This window comes from Narcine bancroftii, chromosome 13, assembly GCF_036971445.1.
Source record: "Narcine bancroftii isolate sNarBan1 chromosome 13, sNarBan1.hap1, whole genome shotgun sequence".
NCBI classification, from domain to species: Eukaryota; Metazoa; Chordata; class Chondrichthyes; order Torpediniformes; family Narcinidae; genus Narcine; species Narcine bancroftii.
The window spans coordinates 83,710,803-83,728,501 of record NC_091481.1 but is presented as its reverse complement, the minus strand read 5'-3'; the positions used below and the strand labels follow the sequence as shown (position 1 = coordinate 83,728,501).

General features: G+C 45.9%; 2 protein-coding genes across 12 annotated transcripts in view; one reads left to right on the top strand and one right to left on the bottom strand.

Annotated features, from left to right (window-relative positions):
• LOC138748541 (galectin-9-like) overlaps positions 1-15,337 on the top strand; it is a 39,382-nt gene extending 24,045 nt beyond the window's left edge. For all 4 annotated transcript variants that reach the window (XM_069908923.1, XM_069908921.1, XM_069908922.1 and 1 more), the window contains 4 exons: positions 3,789-3,821; positions 9,802-9,887; positions 10,099-10,264; positions 12,519-15,337. In XM_069908923.1, the coding sequence (XP_069765024.1) occupies positions 3,789-3,821; positions 9,802-9,887; positions 10,099-10,264; positions 12,519-12,665 (432 nt within the window). In that variant the 3' untranslated portion in view covers positions 12,666-15,337. The remainder of the gene's footprint in view (positions 1-3,788; positions 3,822-9,801; positions 9,888-10,098; positions 10,265-12,518) is intronic.
• bloc1s3 (biogenesis of lysosomal organelles complex-1, subunit 3) overlaps positions 1-17,699 on the bottom strand; it is an 87,226-nt gene that overhangs the window by 33,257 nt on the left and 36,270 nt on the right. The window contains exon 1 of one of the 8 annotated variants that reach the window (XR_011348123.1): positions 12,499-13,027. The exons of the other annotated variants lie outside the window; for them this stretch is intronic. The gene's annotated coding sequence lies outside the window, so the exon portion shown is untranslated. Of the gene's footprint in view, positions 1-12,498; positions 13,028-17,699 lie in introns of those variants that run through there. 8 annotated transcript variants of the gene reach the window in all.

Genomic DNA, 17,699 nt, shown 5'->3' with positions numbered 1-17,699 from the left:
GAGGAGACCAGGCTCAGACAGCCATGCAGTCACAGTGAGAAAGCACAACCTTCTGTCTTCAATCTCTCTTTCTCTCTCTCTCTCTCTCTCTCTCTCTCTCTCGGTCTCTGTCTGTCTGTCTCTCTTTGTCTCTCTCTCACACACACACAAAGATCACAAAATTATCTTTAAGCACACATAGAATGCCAAATACAGGGTAGTGTTTGCTGTCAGATGCAATGACAGTGTATTTAAAGTGTTGGTTGGTTTTCTAACAGGTTCCAAAGGAAATGCATTGGGGTAGAGTGGGCACAAATCAATGTTTTTTTTAATCAACATGTATTTTATTGAGCATCAGAAACAACTTTGTAGACATTACACAGATGTGCTCCTATTTTCATTTTCTTTTAAACAGATAAACCAATACACAAATGTTCACATCGCTCAGGGGTCTCCAAAATGGTCGATATTGACTCCTGGGGGTCGATGGGACTATCCGAGGGATCGATAAATTCCGGGGGGACAGGGGTCAATTGAACTTTTGCAGCAGAAAGCAGGGGCGGATCAACAGAAAATGGCACCTATGGCAGTGGGGGACGACCTCTCGCAAGAACAGACCTTGGTGGCCGCCATGTATTTGGCTCTGGCCTTTGAATAAGTTGAGAACGAATGGGAGGACGGACTGAGCATAGAAGAAAGATGTTTGGAAGTGCCCCCCCCACCCAGTGTCGGGATTCCATGCCTAGGGGTCGATGAGGGATCAAGAATCCCATGAAGAGGTTGAAGGTTTAAAAAGGTTGGCCAATCCTGACATAAGATACAGGCCCATACTCCCCCCCCCCCCCTCCCCCCCCCCTCCCCCCCACATCCCCTGACTACCTTGGCACCTTTGCTGATAGTATCATCGGTATATTCCCGATTATACTGGTGCAACTGTCTCACAGTTAATCTTTTACTCCATAAGCACTCGTAATTCGGAGAAAAATACGCATAAAGGGTTGCCATTTTGTGGAAAAATTTTACGGTGGACCCTCTCTAATGTGCATTTGATTTTCTCCACTTTAATAAGTAGCAGTTAGTGCAAAGCTGTGATGGTGCCAGCGATCGGGACAGGGGTTTGAATCCTGTGTTGTCTATAAGGAGTTTGTATGTTCTCTCCGTGTCTGCCTGGGTTTTCTCTGGGGACTCCGGTTCCCTCCCACCCTTCTAAAACGTACCGGGACTCGTAGGTCGATCGGGCGGCATAGGCTCGTCGGCTGAAAGGGCCTGTTACCGTGCTGCATGTATGTCTAAATTTAAACATAAATATCCTTATCAGGTTTTAACTGGTTCAGATGGGAGAAAACCTTTGATAGGGCTTCCCATTCTTCCGGTATTCCAACTGGGAAATCTGACCAGCGTTCCCCCGCCTGCCAGGAGTGCTCGAATTCATTCACATTTAGATTTCGTGGGCTGTACCGCCCTAATTGAGAGTAAGCGCCAAGGTCGGCCCTCTGCAACCACCCCCCTCCCCCCAACAAACAACATACACAAACAAATCTGCATACATGCCCACAAAAGAGCTCTGGGAACATCCCCTGTCTCTGATTGGATCGGACAAACTAGTTTGGTCACCACTTCTACTACGGAGTACTGGGATGAAATGACTGAATTTTTAAAATTCTTTCTTTTTAAAGTATTGTTATTGATTTTCAGTAATAATGTTTGAACAGTACAATTATGGAATTGTCTACAGATAAAAGAAAGATTGAGAATAATCACACATATAAATTCCCAAACCACAGCCATAAGAACAAAGAATGGACTTAATAAATTTAAAATTTCAAACCCCTGACCCTAAACAAAGTTGATAGTTCATGAAACAAAGTCACTCATTCTGAAGTGGGAAACACAGTGCCAAAATTCTGTCTTAATGACCATTTTTATCAAGCAAAATATTTCAGTAACAATTGGGTCTAGAGCAGAGATTCTCAACCTTCCCTTCCCACTCACATCCCACCTTAAGCAATTCCTTACTAATCTCAGAGCACCGATGGCCTAGGGAATACTTAAAGTGGGATGTGAATGGAAAGAAAAAGGTTGAGAACCACTGACCTAGAGATTATGGAAATAGTCCATAAAAGGGCCCCATAACTTTGGAATCTAATGTATGAATTATTAATTGCATATCTAATTTTTTTTCCAAATGTAAACAGGACATTACGTCCTAGGCCCATTGTGCATGAATAGGTGGGGTATTATCTTTTCACTTAATCAAAATAGCACACCTGGCCAGCAATGAAGTAAAGGATAAAATGCGATGTTTAATTGGAGTTAGTAAAACATCAACTTCTCCATGAGTTCCATACAGAGCAAATAAGGGATTTGGTTCTAATTTTAAATTGAGAATGATCGCATTTTTTACATCTTTAAAAAAATTTTTTAAATTTAGACATACAGCTCAGTAACAAGCCCTTCTGGCCCACAAGCCCATGCCCCCCAATTGATCTACAACCCCGATGAAGGGAGGAAACCAGAGCACCCGGAGGAAACCCACGCAGACACGAGGCGAATATACAAACTCAGAATCAGAATTTATTGTCATGAGCAAGTCATGAAATTCGATGTTTTGCAGCAGCGTCGTGGAGCAAACAATCATATTATAACCATCTTCAACATTACTATAAATTAAAAAAATTAAAATAATAGTGCGCAAAAGTTAAGGCAGAGTCTTTGGCTCATTGATTATTCAGGAATCTGACGGCAATGGGGATGAAGTTGTCCTTGTGCTGTTGACAGTATCGGATTCAAACCCAGGTCACTGGCACTGTATCAGCGTTGCACTAACCGCTACACTTACCTGCTCCTGTGGATGAGGATATACAGAATGGGGGCAGGACCTTCGGCCCTGTGAATGCACTGAGGTAGCAGGAAGCAAGCACAAAACTCAATAGACTGCACAATAGGCTTTACTCCAGTAAAAGTCTGAACACCAGTTCAAGCCTTGGTGGCTCTCCGTGTGACTGGCTCAGGTTTATATTCAAGTCGGCTGATTGACAGCCGGCCAGCTGGAGTTAGCCCCTTAGGTGGTCTTCCTGCAGGTACAGAGATTGCCCCCTGCAGTTGGCTGGTGGTCACATCACCATAGGCCCATCAAGTTTGTGTTGGCCATCAACCAATATATTACACTCATCCCATTTTATTGTCCCCGCATTCTCATCACTTTTCTTTCCGATTCTACCCCCACTCTTCTGCACACAAGGGGCAATTTAGAGTGGCTAGTCAAGCCACCATTCTGGAGGTACTTTGGAAATGGTGGGAAACCAAAGCATCCAGGAGAACATGGAAACCCATACTGGCAGCACCAGAAGTCAGAATCGAACCTCCATCTCTGAAGGCAAAGGCTTCCCTGCTGCTCCACTGAGACCTCTCCTATTCCCCTCGATGAGGAGCTGCAGGTCAATCCTGCCCGAACACTGTCCATCTAACCTTTTACCTGCAGGACATAAGACAGGATTTGTGGTCTCGGTGGGCACTTCATCTCTCACACAAATTGTCTGCTTCTGGGAAAAAGGTTGGTACTGGATGCAGTGAAACATGGAGTATTGACAACATGAGTGTCCTGGAACATTCCACTTATTCTGTGGTGTTGGGTGGCTTGGTATGGCTAGGGTTGGGTAATTTCTCAAGGAGATTCATAACTCTTGCTGCCTCACGGTGTTTCCTGGTGATGGGACCTAGACAGTGTGGCCTTTGTTTCAGAAGTTCGCGTGGTGTGCCAACTATAACTGATGAAGCAAGCACTAACATTTTATATTATTGTTCTACAGAGCGCTCCAACCCAAGTGACTGTGAATAATCCAGTAAGTATCTGTTGGGATTTTGTGTTGCCATTGTTCTTATTCTCTTAGTGAAACTGTGGTTAAAAAAAAAGTGCACCAAAATGCTGGAGGAACTCAGCTGGACATTTCAGCGTCCATGGGAGACAAAGATAGATTGCCTACGTTTTGGGTTTCTTCAAGGAATAAGCAAAAGCAAGAAATCTCAGAATGCAGACAGTGCCGGCTGGGGGAGGAGTCCAGACCAACAAAAGATGTTAATAGGATATGACAAGGGGTGAGATAAGAATTTATCATGTTTGTGTGAAAGGAGACTGAATGGAGAGACAGTGCTGGGGGGGGGGGGGGAGGGGGATGGGAGGGGGGGATGTTAACGAAAGCCCAGAGAAGTCGATATTAATGCCATCTGGGTGGAGCGTGCCCTGGTTGGATGTCTGTCCATGGTTTCATTGGATCTCTCAGTGGCCACCCATTTTCAATCCTCCATCCCCTTCTCTAGCTGACAGGTCTGCCCACAGTCTCATGCACTGCCAGACTGAGACCACCCGCAAATTGGAGGAACAACGCCTCGTCTTCTGACTGGGCCCCCTCCAAGCGGACGGGATTAGCATCGACTTCTCCTACGTTCATTAAATGCTTACCTCCTCCCTTATCATGTCCAATTTACAGCCCCTTTTGTTGATCTGGATTCCTCCCCCAGCTGGCACAGACTGTATTCTGAGATTTCCTGCTTCTGGCTTAATTCTTGAAGGGGCTTTGGCCTGGAACATTTGCAAAATATCTTTGTCAACTGCAGATGCTGAAAAGACCGGCTGAGTTCCTCCAGCGTTTCAGTGTGTCCTCTTAACCTGTACCCTCGTTGCCCACCTTCCCTCCCTCCTACTCTCTTTCTCTCCATTTCCTCTGTCTCATTTATCAGTCTGCCTACACAGTTTCCAGAACCTTGTCAACAAAGTGGCCATTTCAGATTTATTGTCAGAGTAGATACAGATAGATCCCTACTTACGATAGGGCTCTGCTCTGGGACCCGCATTGTAAGTTGAAACAACAGCGCCCTCTACTGCTTTTCATATAAAATTTAAATTTAATTTAAACACTGAAAACCTTCATTATTACACAAATTAAACTGGAAAAAAAAGCTGTGCCCTGTATCGCAAGTGCGGGGAAACATTATAACCTGAAACCGAAAGTGCTCGATTCTTTGAAATATCGCAATTGGGGACGTCGTAAGTCAGGGTCTATCTGTACATGGCATCACATACAACCCTGAGATTCTTTCACCTGTGGCCTGGCAGAATTACTATTTATTGGTAGTGCAAAAAAACATACATATATAAACCTAAAAAAGAATGTAACAGACTGACTGTGCAATACAGAGAGGGAGAAAAAAAATCAATAAAGTGCACAAGTCAAGAGTCCTTAAACGAGTCCCTGATTGAGTTTGTCGTTGAAGAGTCTGATGGTGGAGGGGGAGTAGCTGTTCCTGAACCTGGTGGGTGCGAGTCCTGTGGCCCCCTACACCTCTCTCCTGATGGTAGCAGCGAGAACAGAGCGTGTGGTGGGTGGTGTGGGTCCTGCTGCTCTCTGACGTTCCCTGTAGATGTTCTCGATGGTGGGGAGAGTTTTGCCTGTGACGTGCTGCTCTGTGTCCACTACCTTTTGCAGGGCTTTATGCTCAGGGGTACCAGGTCGTGATGCAGGATCTACCTGCATTCTACCATTCGCCCGCATGCCAGGGGAAATTTAAAGTGGGGCAATCGATCCTCAAGATCTTTTGGGATGTGGGAGGAATCCAGAGCACCCACAGACATGGAGAATGTGCAGCGCCCAAGGTCAGGATCGAACATGCAACCTCTGGAACTGTGAGGCAGTGGCTGCCCTGCTGTCCAGGGCGTGCCACTGCCATGTGTTGGATCTCTGAGTCACTCAGGAGTTCGAATGTTATCTCACTCACTCCCATAGCACTGGACAACCATTTTTTTTCAAGTTTGGCTTCCTAAAAAAACTGGCGAATTAAGATAGTCAACTTCAAGCTAAACATAAAGATAATTTCAAATTTGCTGTATCACGTAGGAGAAACATTAACTTTAATTGAATTTACCATGTTTAATCACATAATCACGCTGACACACGGCGTTAGTTCAACTGATCTAAAAATGTTTTGCCGCTGATTTTCGTCTGTACTCAACATCTGATGCCTCTTGTGTCAGTGTCCAGCAATAGTTGGCCGGCATTGATAGATTCCAGTTGCCTTGATACCGCTTTTCCACGGTCACAATGTCCTGATAAAGCCTTTTACTGTGTTCGTAAAGACGAGCAGGGAGCCAAAGTGCGAATGCAGGAAAGGAATTTTGCACTTCATGGTTTGTAGGCTTAAAGCACATTGTCAATTAGCTGAATGATTCACAAAAATGGGTTATATCTAAAAAACTGGAACACGATCGGAAAAGTTTTGAGGTGATTTTCATGATCAGTGGCCCAAAATCCCTAAAATACACCCAAAAGTGTTCAGGAAGCAAAACCTTTGCTACCTTCTGCATCCTGTGTTGCCGTTGATACAATAGAAATAAATGGAAAAGATCAAATGATGGGCCTAAAGATAATGACGTCACTGCCAGAACTACTGTGATGGCAGCAGCGCCTGCCTTCGCTGCTGTGGACCCAGTCAGAGCGAGTAGCGCAGATACAGCAACCCCCTCCCCCCCCCCCCCCCCCACCGCGGGGTCCAACCACCCAGTCCCATTGCCAAAGGCACTGTACAGACTGGAAACGGCCTGTTAAAGGAGTCAAAGGTATTCTCTTTAAAATCCTGTGACTGCGGGGTGTGGGCCAAGATGATGGCACCTGTGTTAAGCAGTGGCCTCGAGGAGTTGCAGACTTTCAGGGAGCAGTGGATGGGGGCAGAGCACTAGCAACGGGAAGAACACTGCCCTCCCCCCCCCCTCCTCTTCTCCCAACACTGTTGAGAAGGAGAAGCAGAGATGAACCAGAGGCTGGACCAGTGAGGGGCTCTGTGACTGACGGCCACACACAGGCTGTTGGTGACTAGTGGGTGAAAAGCCCATGCAGGTTGTGGGCTTCTGGCGACTTGAGGTCAAAGGAGTCCACCAGGATCACGAGAACCAGGTATCGGAACTGAGCTTCAGAATTAGGACTCACAAAATTTGGTGCTTTAAGGCACCCATCACAGGGCAAACATTCATTTTATAACCATCTTATGACATCACTATATAAAAATAATAGTGCCCAAAAAGTCAGGCCGTGTCTTTGGTTCATTGATTATTCAGGAATCTGATGGCGGAGGGGAAGAAGCCGTCCTTGTGCCGCTGGGCGGTTGTCTTCAAGCTCCTGTACTTTTTTCCCCAATGCAGGTACAGCAGGCGGTTAAAAAGGCAAATGGTATGTTGGCCTTCATATCAAGAGGGTTTGAGTATAGGAACAAGGATACCTTCCTGCAGCTGTACAGGGCCTTGGTGAGACCCCACCTGTGTGCAGTTTTGGTCACCTGATCTAAGGAAGGATGTTCTTGCAATGGAGGGAGTGCAGAGGCGATTCACCAGGCTGATACCTGGAATGGCAGGAATGACTTCTGAGGAAAGATTGCGCAAATTAGGATTGTACTCGCTGGAGTTTAGAAGATTGAGAGGGGATCTCATGGAGACCTATAAAATTCTGGCAGGACTAGACAGAATGGATGCAGATGGGATGTTTCCAAGGATGGGAAAATCCAGAACCCGGGGCCATGGTTTGAGGATAATAGGCAAACCATTTAGGACCGAGATGAGGAGGAATTTCTTGACCCAGAGGGTGGTGAATCTGTGGAATTCATTGCCACAGGGGGCAGTAGAGGCAGGTTCATTAAATCTATTTAAGAGGGAATTAGATCTATTTCTTCAGTATAAGGGTATTAAAGGTTACGGAGAGAAGGCGGGGACGGGGTACTGAACTTTAAGATCAGCCATGATCTCGTTGAATGGCGGAGCAGGCTCGAAGGGTCGAATGACCTACTCCTGCTCCTATCTTCTATGTTTCTATGGTAGCGGAATGAAGAGGGCATAGCCTTGGTGGTGGGGGCCGTTGAGGATAGAGGCTGCTATTTAAAGACACCACCTCTTGTAGATGTCCTCGATGGAGTGAAGTCTGGAGCCTGATGTTGCAGGCTGAGTTAACTACCCTCTGAAGTTTGTTCCTGTGTTGACTGTTGGCACCTCTGTACCGGACAGTGATGCAACTGCCAGCATGCTCTCCATGGTCCACCTGTAGAAGTTTTTGACCTACCGAATCTCCTTGAACACCTCACAAAGTAGCTGCTGGCGGGCCTTCTTCGTGATTACATCAACATGGAGGCTCCAGGACAGATCCTCAGAGATGTTGACACCCAGGAATTTGAAGTTCTTGACCCTCTCCACTACTGAGCCCTCGATGACTCCCCTGACTCCCTCCTGGAGTCCTCAATCATCTCCTTGATTTTGCCGATGTTGAGCGCAGGGTTGTTGGTGTGACACCACTCAACGAGCTGATTTCTCTCCCTCCTGTACGCCTCCTCATTGCCGTTTGTGATTCAGCCGAAAACTGCGGAGTCATTGGCAAATTTGTAGCTGGCATTGTAGAGTCATGGGTGTATCATGAAAAGAGCGGTGGGCTAAGCACGCAGCCTTGGGTTCGAGAGGCTGCTGAGGGCAAAAAATGCTCACAAAGGGTGCTGAAGGCTTCTCATCATGTCAGTGGTTTGGAGCTGGAGGTCGGGTTGCCGATTTTCGAGTTGAACTGCTGCAGGAGCACTGGAGGGAATCCACAGGCACTCGATGACTCAAAGAGACTCTCTTTTGCTTCTCTTTCTCTGACTGAAAGGGACACCGGGCAGTAAAAACGCTAATGGCGAATCTTTGTCTCCCTTATGGCTGACTAAAGGTCATCATATGTAATAATACATTTCTGTTTTATTACATGACAATAAATAGTGTCTGATGCCCGATCTTTTTACAAGTAATGGGCAAGAGCCCATTCATTGCTTACTTTCCTACCATGAAACAAAGGCCAATCAGCCCATGTGGTCCATGCTTGCTTCCAGGAGACCAATCCTATTGCTCCCATCCCCCCTCTCCTTATTCTGTCTCACACATGCCCATTAACTTCTCTTTGCTCTTCACTATTAACCAACACTCAGGGCTGACATATCAATCAGCACGTATTCGAGATTTGGTGGGAAACTGGAGCACCTTGAGGGAGAATCCCACTCAGGCGTGGGAAGAATGTGAAAACTCTAATCAAACAGCACTGGAGGTCTGGATTCAACCTGGCCCTGCAAGGCAGTGATGCTAACTGCCTCAAGACTATATTTTACATGAACACGCACCTCTTCTATGCCCAGGCTGAGAGATGGAGTGTTCCATTTTTTTAAAAGTTAAATTTCATTTTTTAATTTAAATTTTTAAAAAAATTTTGAATGGTGGGAGGAAACCAGAGCCTCTGGGGAAACCTACGCAGTCAAGGGGAGAATGTACAGACAGTGCGGGATTCCCAATTGCTGGCACTGTGACAGGGTTGCGCTAACCTCTGCGCCTACCGTGTCAGCCTGTGAGAAGTGTTGTCCCATTCGATGAGCAGGTTCGGGTCAAGGAAGGAGGCATGGACCAATACACTCACTGTATTGACTGGGCTCTGTGGAGTCACTGGCTAATGTTGGCTTTTTTCTGGTAATACCCCAACTATGAAATATTACAACTAGTGATTAACCCCTTGGAGTCTGGCTACTTTTAACCTGGATCCAAGAGTAAACTACAGTACGGATGCCAGTACGAACCAGCTGGTGGTTGGGTACAAAGTCAGTTCCAGAAAACTGGGGACATGGAGTATATGCAGTCCCTGAAAATTGGGACCCAGAGTCCAATGGGTTAAACGTTCTCCAAGCCCTGCCTTTCTACATTGCTATTGCCTCTTCCAGCCCTAAGAACCATCTTCACTGTTGATCTCCTGCTGATGAATATACCATCTCTCTCCTCAGAATGTCCCGTACCAGGCCTATGTGGGAAATATCCGGCCAAATCAGCTGATAAAGGTCATTGGGACTGTGAAAGCCAAGCCTAATAGGTAAGTTGTGACGAAGAGTGAAACATGAATCCCGCCTGGATTTAAATGGGGTGGCCCTAACATCGCGGCGATGACCAGCCCCGTTTTGAAATTAGACTTCACGTCAGATGACAGCCACTGATCGCAGGTGGAGTTACAAGATGGAGACATAAAAAGGTGATTACCAATGTCCTTGAACCAAATCATCGACCGGTTCTGTTTTCTTTTTCAGGTTTGCCATCAATCTGAAAACAGGTTATTCTGATAACATTGCCCTCCACATCAATCCAAGATTTGACGAAAATGCAGTGGTGAGGAACAGCAAGATCAACCAAGGCTGGGGACAAGAAGAGCGAAACCTGCCCTTCCTCCCATTTGTGCCTGGACAGACATTTGAGGTTCGTGACCTGCCTGGGGTGGCTCTGAACCTGTGATTCTGCTGTGGACCAGGCATCTGACCTCGTGCTGACTGATGTTGCCTTTAATGCAGTTGTCTATTTCTAGCTGAGGGGAGAAAGGTTATCCAGAGTAGAGCAACCTTTTCCTCACAGTAATTGCTATCGATATGAAAAATTGGGGTTTTTTTGGGATAGTCCAGTGGTCCTCAATCTTTTTCCACTTTAAGTCATCCCTAGACCATCGGTGCTCTGTGATTAGTAAGGGATTGCTTAAGGTGGGATGTGAGTAGAAATAAAAAGATTTGAAAGCCACTGTTTTTAATCGTCCCTCATGGACTCGTTATGTGCAGGGTTTCAGAACTCCAAAGGAAATGGGCCAATGACCATTTTTCTCAAGCAAAATATTTCAGTAACAATTGGGTCTAGAGCAGTGATTCCCAACCTTCCCACTCACATCCAACCTAAAGCAATCCCTTTCTCATCACAGAGCACCGATGGCCTAAGGGTTACTTAAAGTGGGATGTGAATGGAAAGGAAAAGGTTGAGTAACAAAACAAGCGGTAGGGGGTTCAAATCTCCCCACGGCATTTTAGTAACAACAAGCACCAGAAATCAAATGTAAAACACGAAAGTCTGCAGCTGCTGTGATTGAAGTAAAAAGACAATGTTGGAGAAACTCAGCAGGTCGAACAGTGTACGTTATGTAGCAAAGATAAAGCTATATAACCAACATTTCAGGGTTGAGCCCTTCCAACAAGGTGTGAACAAAATATAGGCAGGCACCCAAATAAAATGGTGGAGGGGGTGCGTAGGGGGAGGAGTACAGTCTCACAGACAGGAGGTAATAGGTGGATAAGGGAGGGAGGGCCCACCAGCAAACAGGGGGGAGGGGGGATGGCTCTGTGAGGGAAGGGGTTGGGGAGCTGGAGGACAGAGGGATGGGAAAAAAGGGGGAGAATGGAGAGAAACCGGAGAAATCACTGTAAATGTTATCTGGTTGGAGAGTGCCCAGACGGAACATAAAATGTTTCTCCCCATTCTCCCCGCCCCCCCCTACTGTTTTCTTCGGGTGCCTGCACGCCTTGATGAAGGGCTCAAGCCTGAAGCTTTGGTTATGTATCTTTAGCTTTGCTATATAAAGTCCGCTGTTTGACCAGCTGAGTTCCTCCAGCAGCGTGTTTTTACCAGAAATCAAATGACATTATTTCCCTGTTGTCCGTGAGAGAGAGAAAAGTGAGGAATGACACTTACCTCCTCTGATGTATGCAGTGTACTCTCAGAATAAAGAAAATGCATTGAATGTGGTAATGCTTACAGTTAACTCTTGAGTAGTTACAGGCCAGCACGGTTAGCGCAAATGCTGTTGCAGCGCCAGTGACTGGGGTTCGAATCCAGTGCTGTCTGTAAGGAGTTTGTACGTTCTTCTGCGTGGGTTTTCGTCCGGGTGCTCTGGTTTCCTCACGCCGTTCAAAACTTGTAATTGGGCGGCACGGGCTCATGGGCTGAAAGGGCCTCTTACCGCGCTGTACGTCTAAATCTAGGCCTACATCTAAATTTACATTTCTGACACTGTCGTGCCCAATGGTGACAGGGAAGACGATCCACTTCCCCACACTGCTCCGACAGCATCTTCTAAATCGCACGGCACGGGGCAGCGGGTGAATGGAAACACCATCACCGGCAGCTTCCCATCAAGGTTCAATTAGAAGTTTATTAGTGCACAGTACAAGGTGCGCATCACGCTATCCTTCACCAGGCTGGATCCAAATTCTGGAACATCAGATGAACTCAACAGTTCAGTAAGGTGGCTCAGCACCCCCCACTCCCCCACCCCCCAACTTTCTCAGGGCCATGTAGGGTTGACTGTTAAAGGTTGACTTTGGCAAGAAAGTACAGATCACGAAAATGAATAAAAACATGAACAGATCATTTGTTGTGGGATGGCGCGGAGAGCGCAATGCTGTTACAGCGCCAGTGACATGTTTGTACGTCCTTCCCCGTGTCTACGTAGGTTTCCTCTGGGTGCCCCGGTTTCCTCCCACTTTCAAAACTGAATGGGGATTGAAGGTTAATTGGGGTGTTTGGGTGGCACGGGCTCGTGGGCCGCAAGGGCCTGTTATGTCTAAATAAACGATCATTTATTGCATTTTGCTATCTATAGAAATGCAGAAAATGTTGCTTGATTTGCTGTTTTGATGCTCAAAGCAAACTGTGCAAAGGTCTTTGTGACTTACCTGGAATCCTTTCTTGACAGATGCAGATCTTGGTGCAGCCCAACTGCTACAAAGTCACGGTGAATGGAAGGCATCTGTTCAACTATAACCACAGGATCCAGCCCCTGAACCAAATTGATATGCTGGAGGTCACTGGAGATGTCAGCCTTTCTCTTGTGCAGTACTGATGTTTTGAAGTACTGTATTTTCATTTATATCGGATGCACACATATATACTGTTCGCATGTAGTATTAGTCGATCCATATAACCATTTACAGCACGGAAACAGGCCATGTTGGCCCTTCAAGTCCGTACCGGTTCACTTGAACAACTCCACTAGCTCCTCCACAAACTCCTGAGGAAGTAGAGGCCTGTTCAACACTTTCATAATATGCCCAATAAAAGTCACAAAAAATGAAATGATACTTGTGCAGATAATGTGATCAGCCTATAACAATTGGATGACAATGAAAAAGATGAATAAATTATGTCATTATTTTGCTTGTTATTTCAGATAGTGTATGGTTTTTAACCAGCTTTTTTTTGTTGAAAATTCAAGCAATTAAAAATAGATTTTAATGCAGTACCAGTTGAGACTCAAATAACTTCAACATGTGAAAAAAGATCTGGTAGAGTGTGCTTAGACGATAACCTGCAGTGGGTTACCCCGCTTGTAAAATAAAAGAATGTAACGCGCGCATCTGTACGCATAAATATACTGCTTCATCTAGATCACAAGGTAAAGGAACAGAAATAGCCCACAGCTCCACCCTGAGCTAAATTGTTCTCACATCTAGTTCCAATTTCTAGCCTTTTCCCCATGTCACTTGATATGCTAACTAATTAGATCCCTAACAATTTCCCCTTTAAATTCCCCCAGTGACCGGGTCTCCACAGCTGGATGTGGCAACGAATCCCACAAATCCACAACCCTCTAGCTAAAGAAATTGTTCCTCATCTCTGTTATAAATTGGCACTTTTTAATTCTAAGACTGTGCCCTCTCTTGTCCAGGAAACACCCAACAGGGGAAACATCCTATTCACAACCACTTTGTCCAATCCTTTCAGCAGGGGACCAGCGCAGGGCACCAGAAACCTGGAGCACCACCTCCCCTACAGTTGAGAGGGGGTCCTCGTGCAGCATTCAATATGTTTCTATGAGATCACCTCTCATTCTTCTATATTCCAAAGAATATAGTCCAAGAGCTTTTAAATGTTCCTCATATGTTAGGCCCTTGCATTCCAGGATCCATCCTGGTAAATCTTCTCCATACTCTTTCCAAAATGATTACATCCCTTCTAAGATAAGCGGCCCAAAAACACAGTTACTCCAAATGAGGTCTCACCAGTGCCCCATTGAGCCTCGTCAACACCTCCTTACCCTTGTACACTATTCCCCTTGAAACAGATGCCAGCATAGCATTTGCTTTCTTTACTGCCGATCCAACCTGGTAGTTAACTTTCAGGTTATGCTGTACGAGGACCCCCTCTCAATTGTAGTGGGGGGGGGGGGTGCTCCTGGTTTCTGGTGCCCTGCGCTGGTCCCCTGCTCCCCCAGAGTCTGCAACCCCTTGTGGCCACTGCCAAGGACAGGCGTCGCCATCTTGGGCACAGACTCTGCGGCTTGCGGGTGTTAAAATAAAACTCTGTCAGCTCCTTTAGCAGCTCGTTTGAAGCCTGTACAGAGCCATCAGCATTGGGACCAGGCGGTTGAACCCTTTGGAGCAGCGCTGTGCCTCTGCTCTCCCGAATCTGTACCAGCACCTTCATCAGGGCTGCTTTTTGTCGAGAAATTGTTACTATATACTACAGTGTCAAAAGTCACGGGCTGCTCAGCCATTTCTGGCTTGCCCATCTGGGGAAGGTGCTTAGAAGATCCACCAACATTAAACTCTCATCCAGAAGGAGATAATGCCATTGAATTTCTGTGGCACGCTGAGGTAGCAGCGAGCAAGCACAAAACTCAAAAGACTGTACAACAGGCTTTATTCAGATAAAAGTCTGAACACCAGTTCATGCCTTGATAGCTCCCTGTGTGACTGGCTCAGGAGGGGTCGGCTGATTGACAGCCGGCCAGGTGGAGTCAGCCCTTAGGTGGTCTTCCTGCAGGTACAGAGATCGCCCCCTGCAGTCGGCTGGTGGTCGTATCACCACAATCTCCAGCTGAACACGTAATTAACAAAAAGCTAACTGACAATAATGTGATCCAGGAGTTTTGTTAACATTGATATTCTCCAGATTTTAAGGTGTCACATGAATCTGTTTAAATCTCTTCACTCAGAGGGTAGTGAATCTTTGGAATTCTCTGCCCCCGATGATGGCGGAGACCAGATCTTCAGATATTTTTCTTAAAATTTTTAAATTTTTCACACTGTGAACCATATCAATCAAAATACACACAAACATTTCCCTCTTGGATATACACAGTGTCATTTTCTCCCCTTTTTTCCCCCTCCCTTCCCTCCCTCCTTCCCACCCCCCTCCAAACCCATTAAACGTTCAACATATACAATACAGTAAAACCTTAAACAATGTCATCACACAATGAAAATAAACAAGAAAATTGTGTCATCTACTTTTACACACTGGGTCAGTTCATTTCGTCATCTTCTCCTGTCATTTTAGGGGGTGGGGGTCCGAGGCAAGCCCTCTCTGTTGTGTTCTATGTACAGTTCCCAAATTTGTTTGAATACTTTGATGTTATTTCTTAAACTATATGTTATTTTTTCCAATGGAATACATTTATTCATTTCTATGTACCATTGCTGTACTCTCAGGCTCTCTTCTGATTTCCAAGTTGACATTATACATTTTTTTGTTATAGCTCAGGCGATCATAATAAATCTTTTTTGCGCTTCATCCAGTTTGAGGCCTAATTCTTTACTTATTATATTACTTAGAAGAAAGATCTCTGGATTTTTTGGGATGTCGCTTTTTGTGATTTTATTTAATACCTGATTTAGATCTTCCCAAAACTTTTCCACTTTCTCACAAGCCCAAATTGCATGTACTGTTGTTCCTGTTTCCTTCTTACAGCGAAAACATCTGTCTGATACTGTTGATCCCATTTATTTAACTTTTGGGGTGTGATATATAACTTGTGTAACCAATTATATTGTATCATACGTAACCTTGTGTTTATTATATTCTTCATAGTTCTAGAACATAACTTTTCCCATTTTTCATTTTTTATCTTTATGTTTAAATCTCTTTCCCACTTTTGTTTGGGTTTATAGCTTATTTCATCATTTTCCTTCTCTTGCAGCTTGATGAACATGTACGTTATAAATCTTTTAATTATCATTGTTTCTGTAATCACATATTCAAAGCTGCTTCCTTCTGGTAATCTCAGATAATCAGATTGAGTAGATTTCCGATTTCTTGTCAGATACATCCATGACATCACATACAACCCTGAGATTCTTTTTCATGCGGGTGAGGCAGAATTACCACTAATTGGTAGTGCAAAAAAAACTGTTCACAATGTACACATATAAACAAATAAAGAAATGTAAACAACCTGACTGTGCAATAGAGAGAGAAAAATTAATAGTAGGAGTCCTTAAACAAGTCCCTGATTGAGTTTGTCGTTGAGGAGTCTGACGGAGGAGGGGGAGCAGCTGTTCCTGAACCTGGTGGGTGCGAGTCCTGTGGCCCCTAGACCTCTTTCCTGAAGGCAGCAGTGAGAACAGAGCGTTTGCTGGGGGGGGGGGGGGGGGGTGTGGATCCTTGAGGATTGCTGTTGCTCTCTGATGGCAGCGAACCCTGTAGAGTTCTTGACGGTGGGGAAGGTTTTGCCCGTGATGTCCTGGGCTGTGTCCACTACCTTTTGCAGGGCTTTACGCTCAGGGGTATTGGCATCCCCATACAAGGCCTTGATACAGCCGGTCAGCACACTTTCTACCACATCTCTGTAGAAATTTCCGATATACCAAACTCCAGGAAAGATCCTCCAAGATAACAGAATCTGAAGAGGTTAGCACAGATCAACCATAATCATACTGATTGGGGTGGCAGGAAAGAGGGGCTAAGTGGTCTCCTGCTTACGTTTCTCATGTTCTTCAAGCGGTTTTTGTTTCCACAGAGCAGTTTACTTTGCTACTTTCACTTGTGAGCCAGCAGTGGGGCAGCTTCTGCATCCGGTGCTCGAGATGTGGCCTCCCCTACGTTGGAGATACTGAGCACAGACTGGGAGATCCGTTTCAACGAGCACCTTGGAATGACGGGCACCTCCCAGTGGCCGACCATTTCAATCCCGCACTGACGTGCCCGTCCATGGCTTAGTGCTCTGCCAGTCCAAGGCTACTCGCAAATTGGAGGAACAACACTTAATATTCCCTCTGCGTACTCTCTAAGCAGACGACATTGTCTTCTCCAGTTTCCATTAGTCCCCTCCCTAGCCCTCTCCTTTTTTGTAGCCGCCACCTCACCTTCCTGTGATAATATGGATACCTGCCATTTCATCACTTGGCCACAGGGTGTCACTTGTGGCCACTCACTATATAAAGGTGAGACAATTGCCTATTGAATACTTCTGACCTTCCTGGCTAGAGGCAAGGCTGTGTTAGGTTCCTTGGTTGATTAAAGTTCCACTTCAATCTCACGCTCTACTTGGTTGATGTGTCGCTACATTTCCATCTCCATTCATAGAGCTTTCCCCTCTCCGTTCACCTCAGCTTTTTTCTCTCTTGCCCTCCACCCATATGACATATGACTCTTGCCTGCTGTCCTGTGCCTCTTCTTCCCTCCTCTCCTCCTTCCCCACCCCCTGTCCACCTTTATTCAGGTGCCTGCCTGGTTCTTGGTCATACCTTGAAGAAAGGGTCGGACTTGAAATGATGGTGACCCTTTGGTTCGGACAGCTGCTGTGTGACCTGCAGTTTCTCCAGCACATTTGTGCGTTGCACTACAACCCCAGCATCTGCAGACTTTCCTGTTTAAATGCACCGCCAAACCAAGTCCACCCACAAATTGGACGAACAACACCTAATATTCCATCTGGGCCCTCTCCAACCGGACGGCATTAACATCGACTTCACTGGTTTCTGCTAGTCCCGTTCTTCCTCTCTTCCCCATCCCTCTGTCTCCTCCTGCTCTCACCCCCTTCCCTCTCCATTCACAGAGCCAGTCACCCTTCTCCCTGTTTGCTGGTGTGCCCGCCCCTCCCTTATCCGCCTATGACCTCCTGCCTGTGGGACTGAGCTCCTCCCCCTGCCCCTCC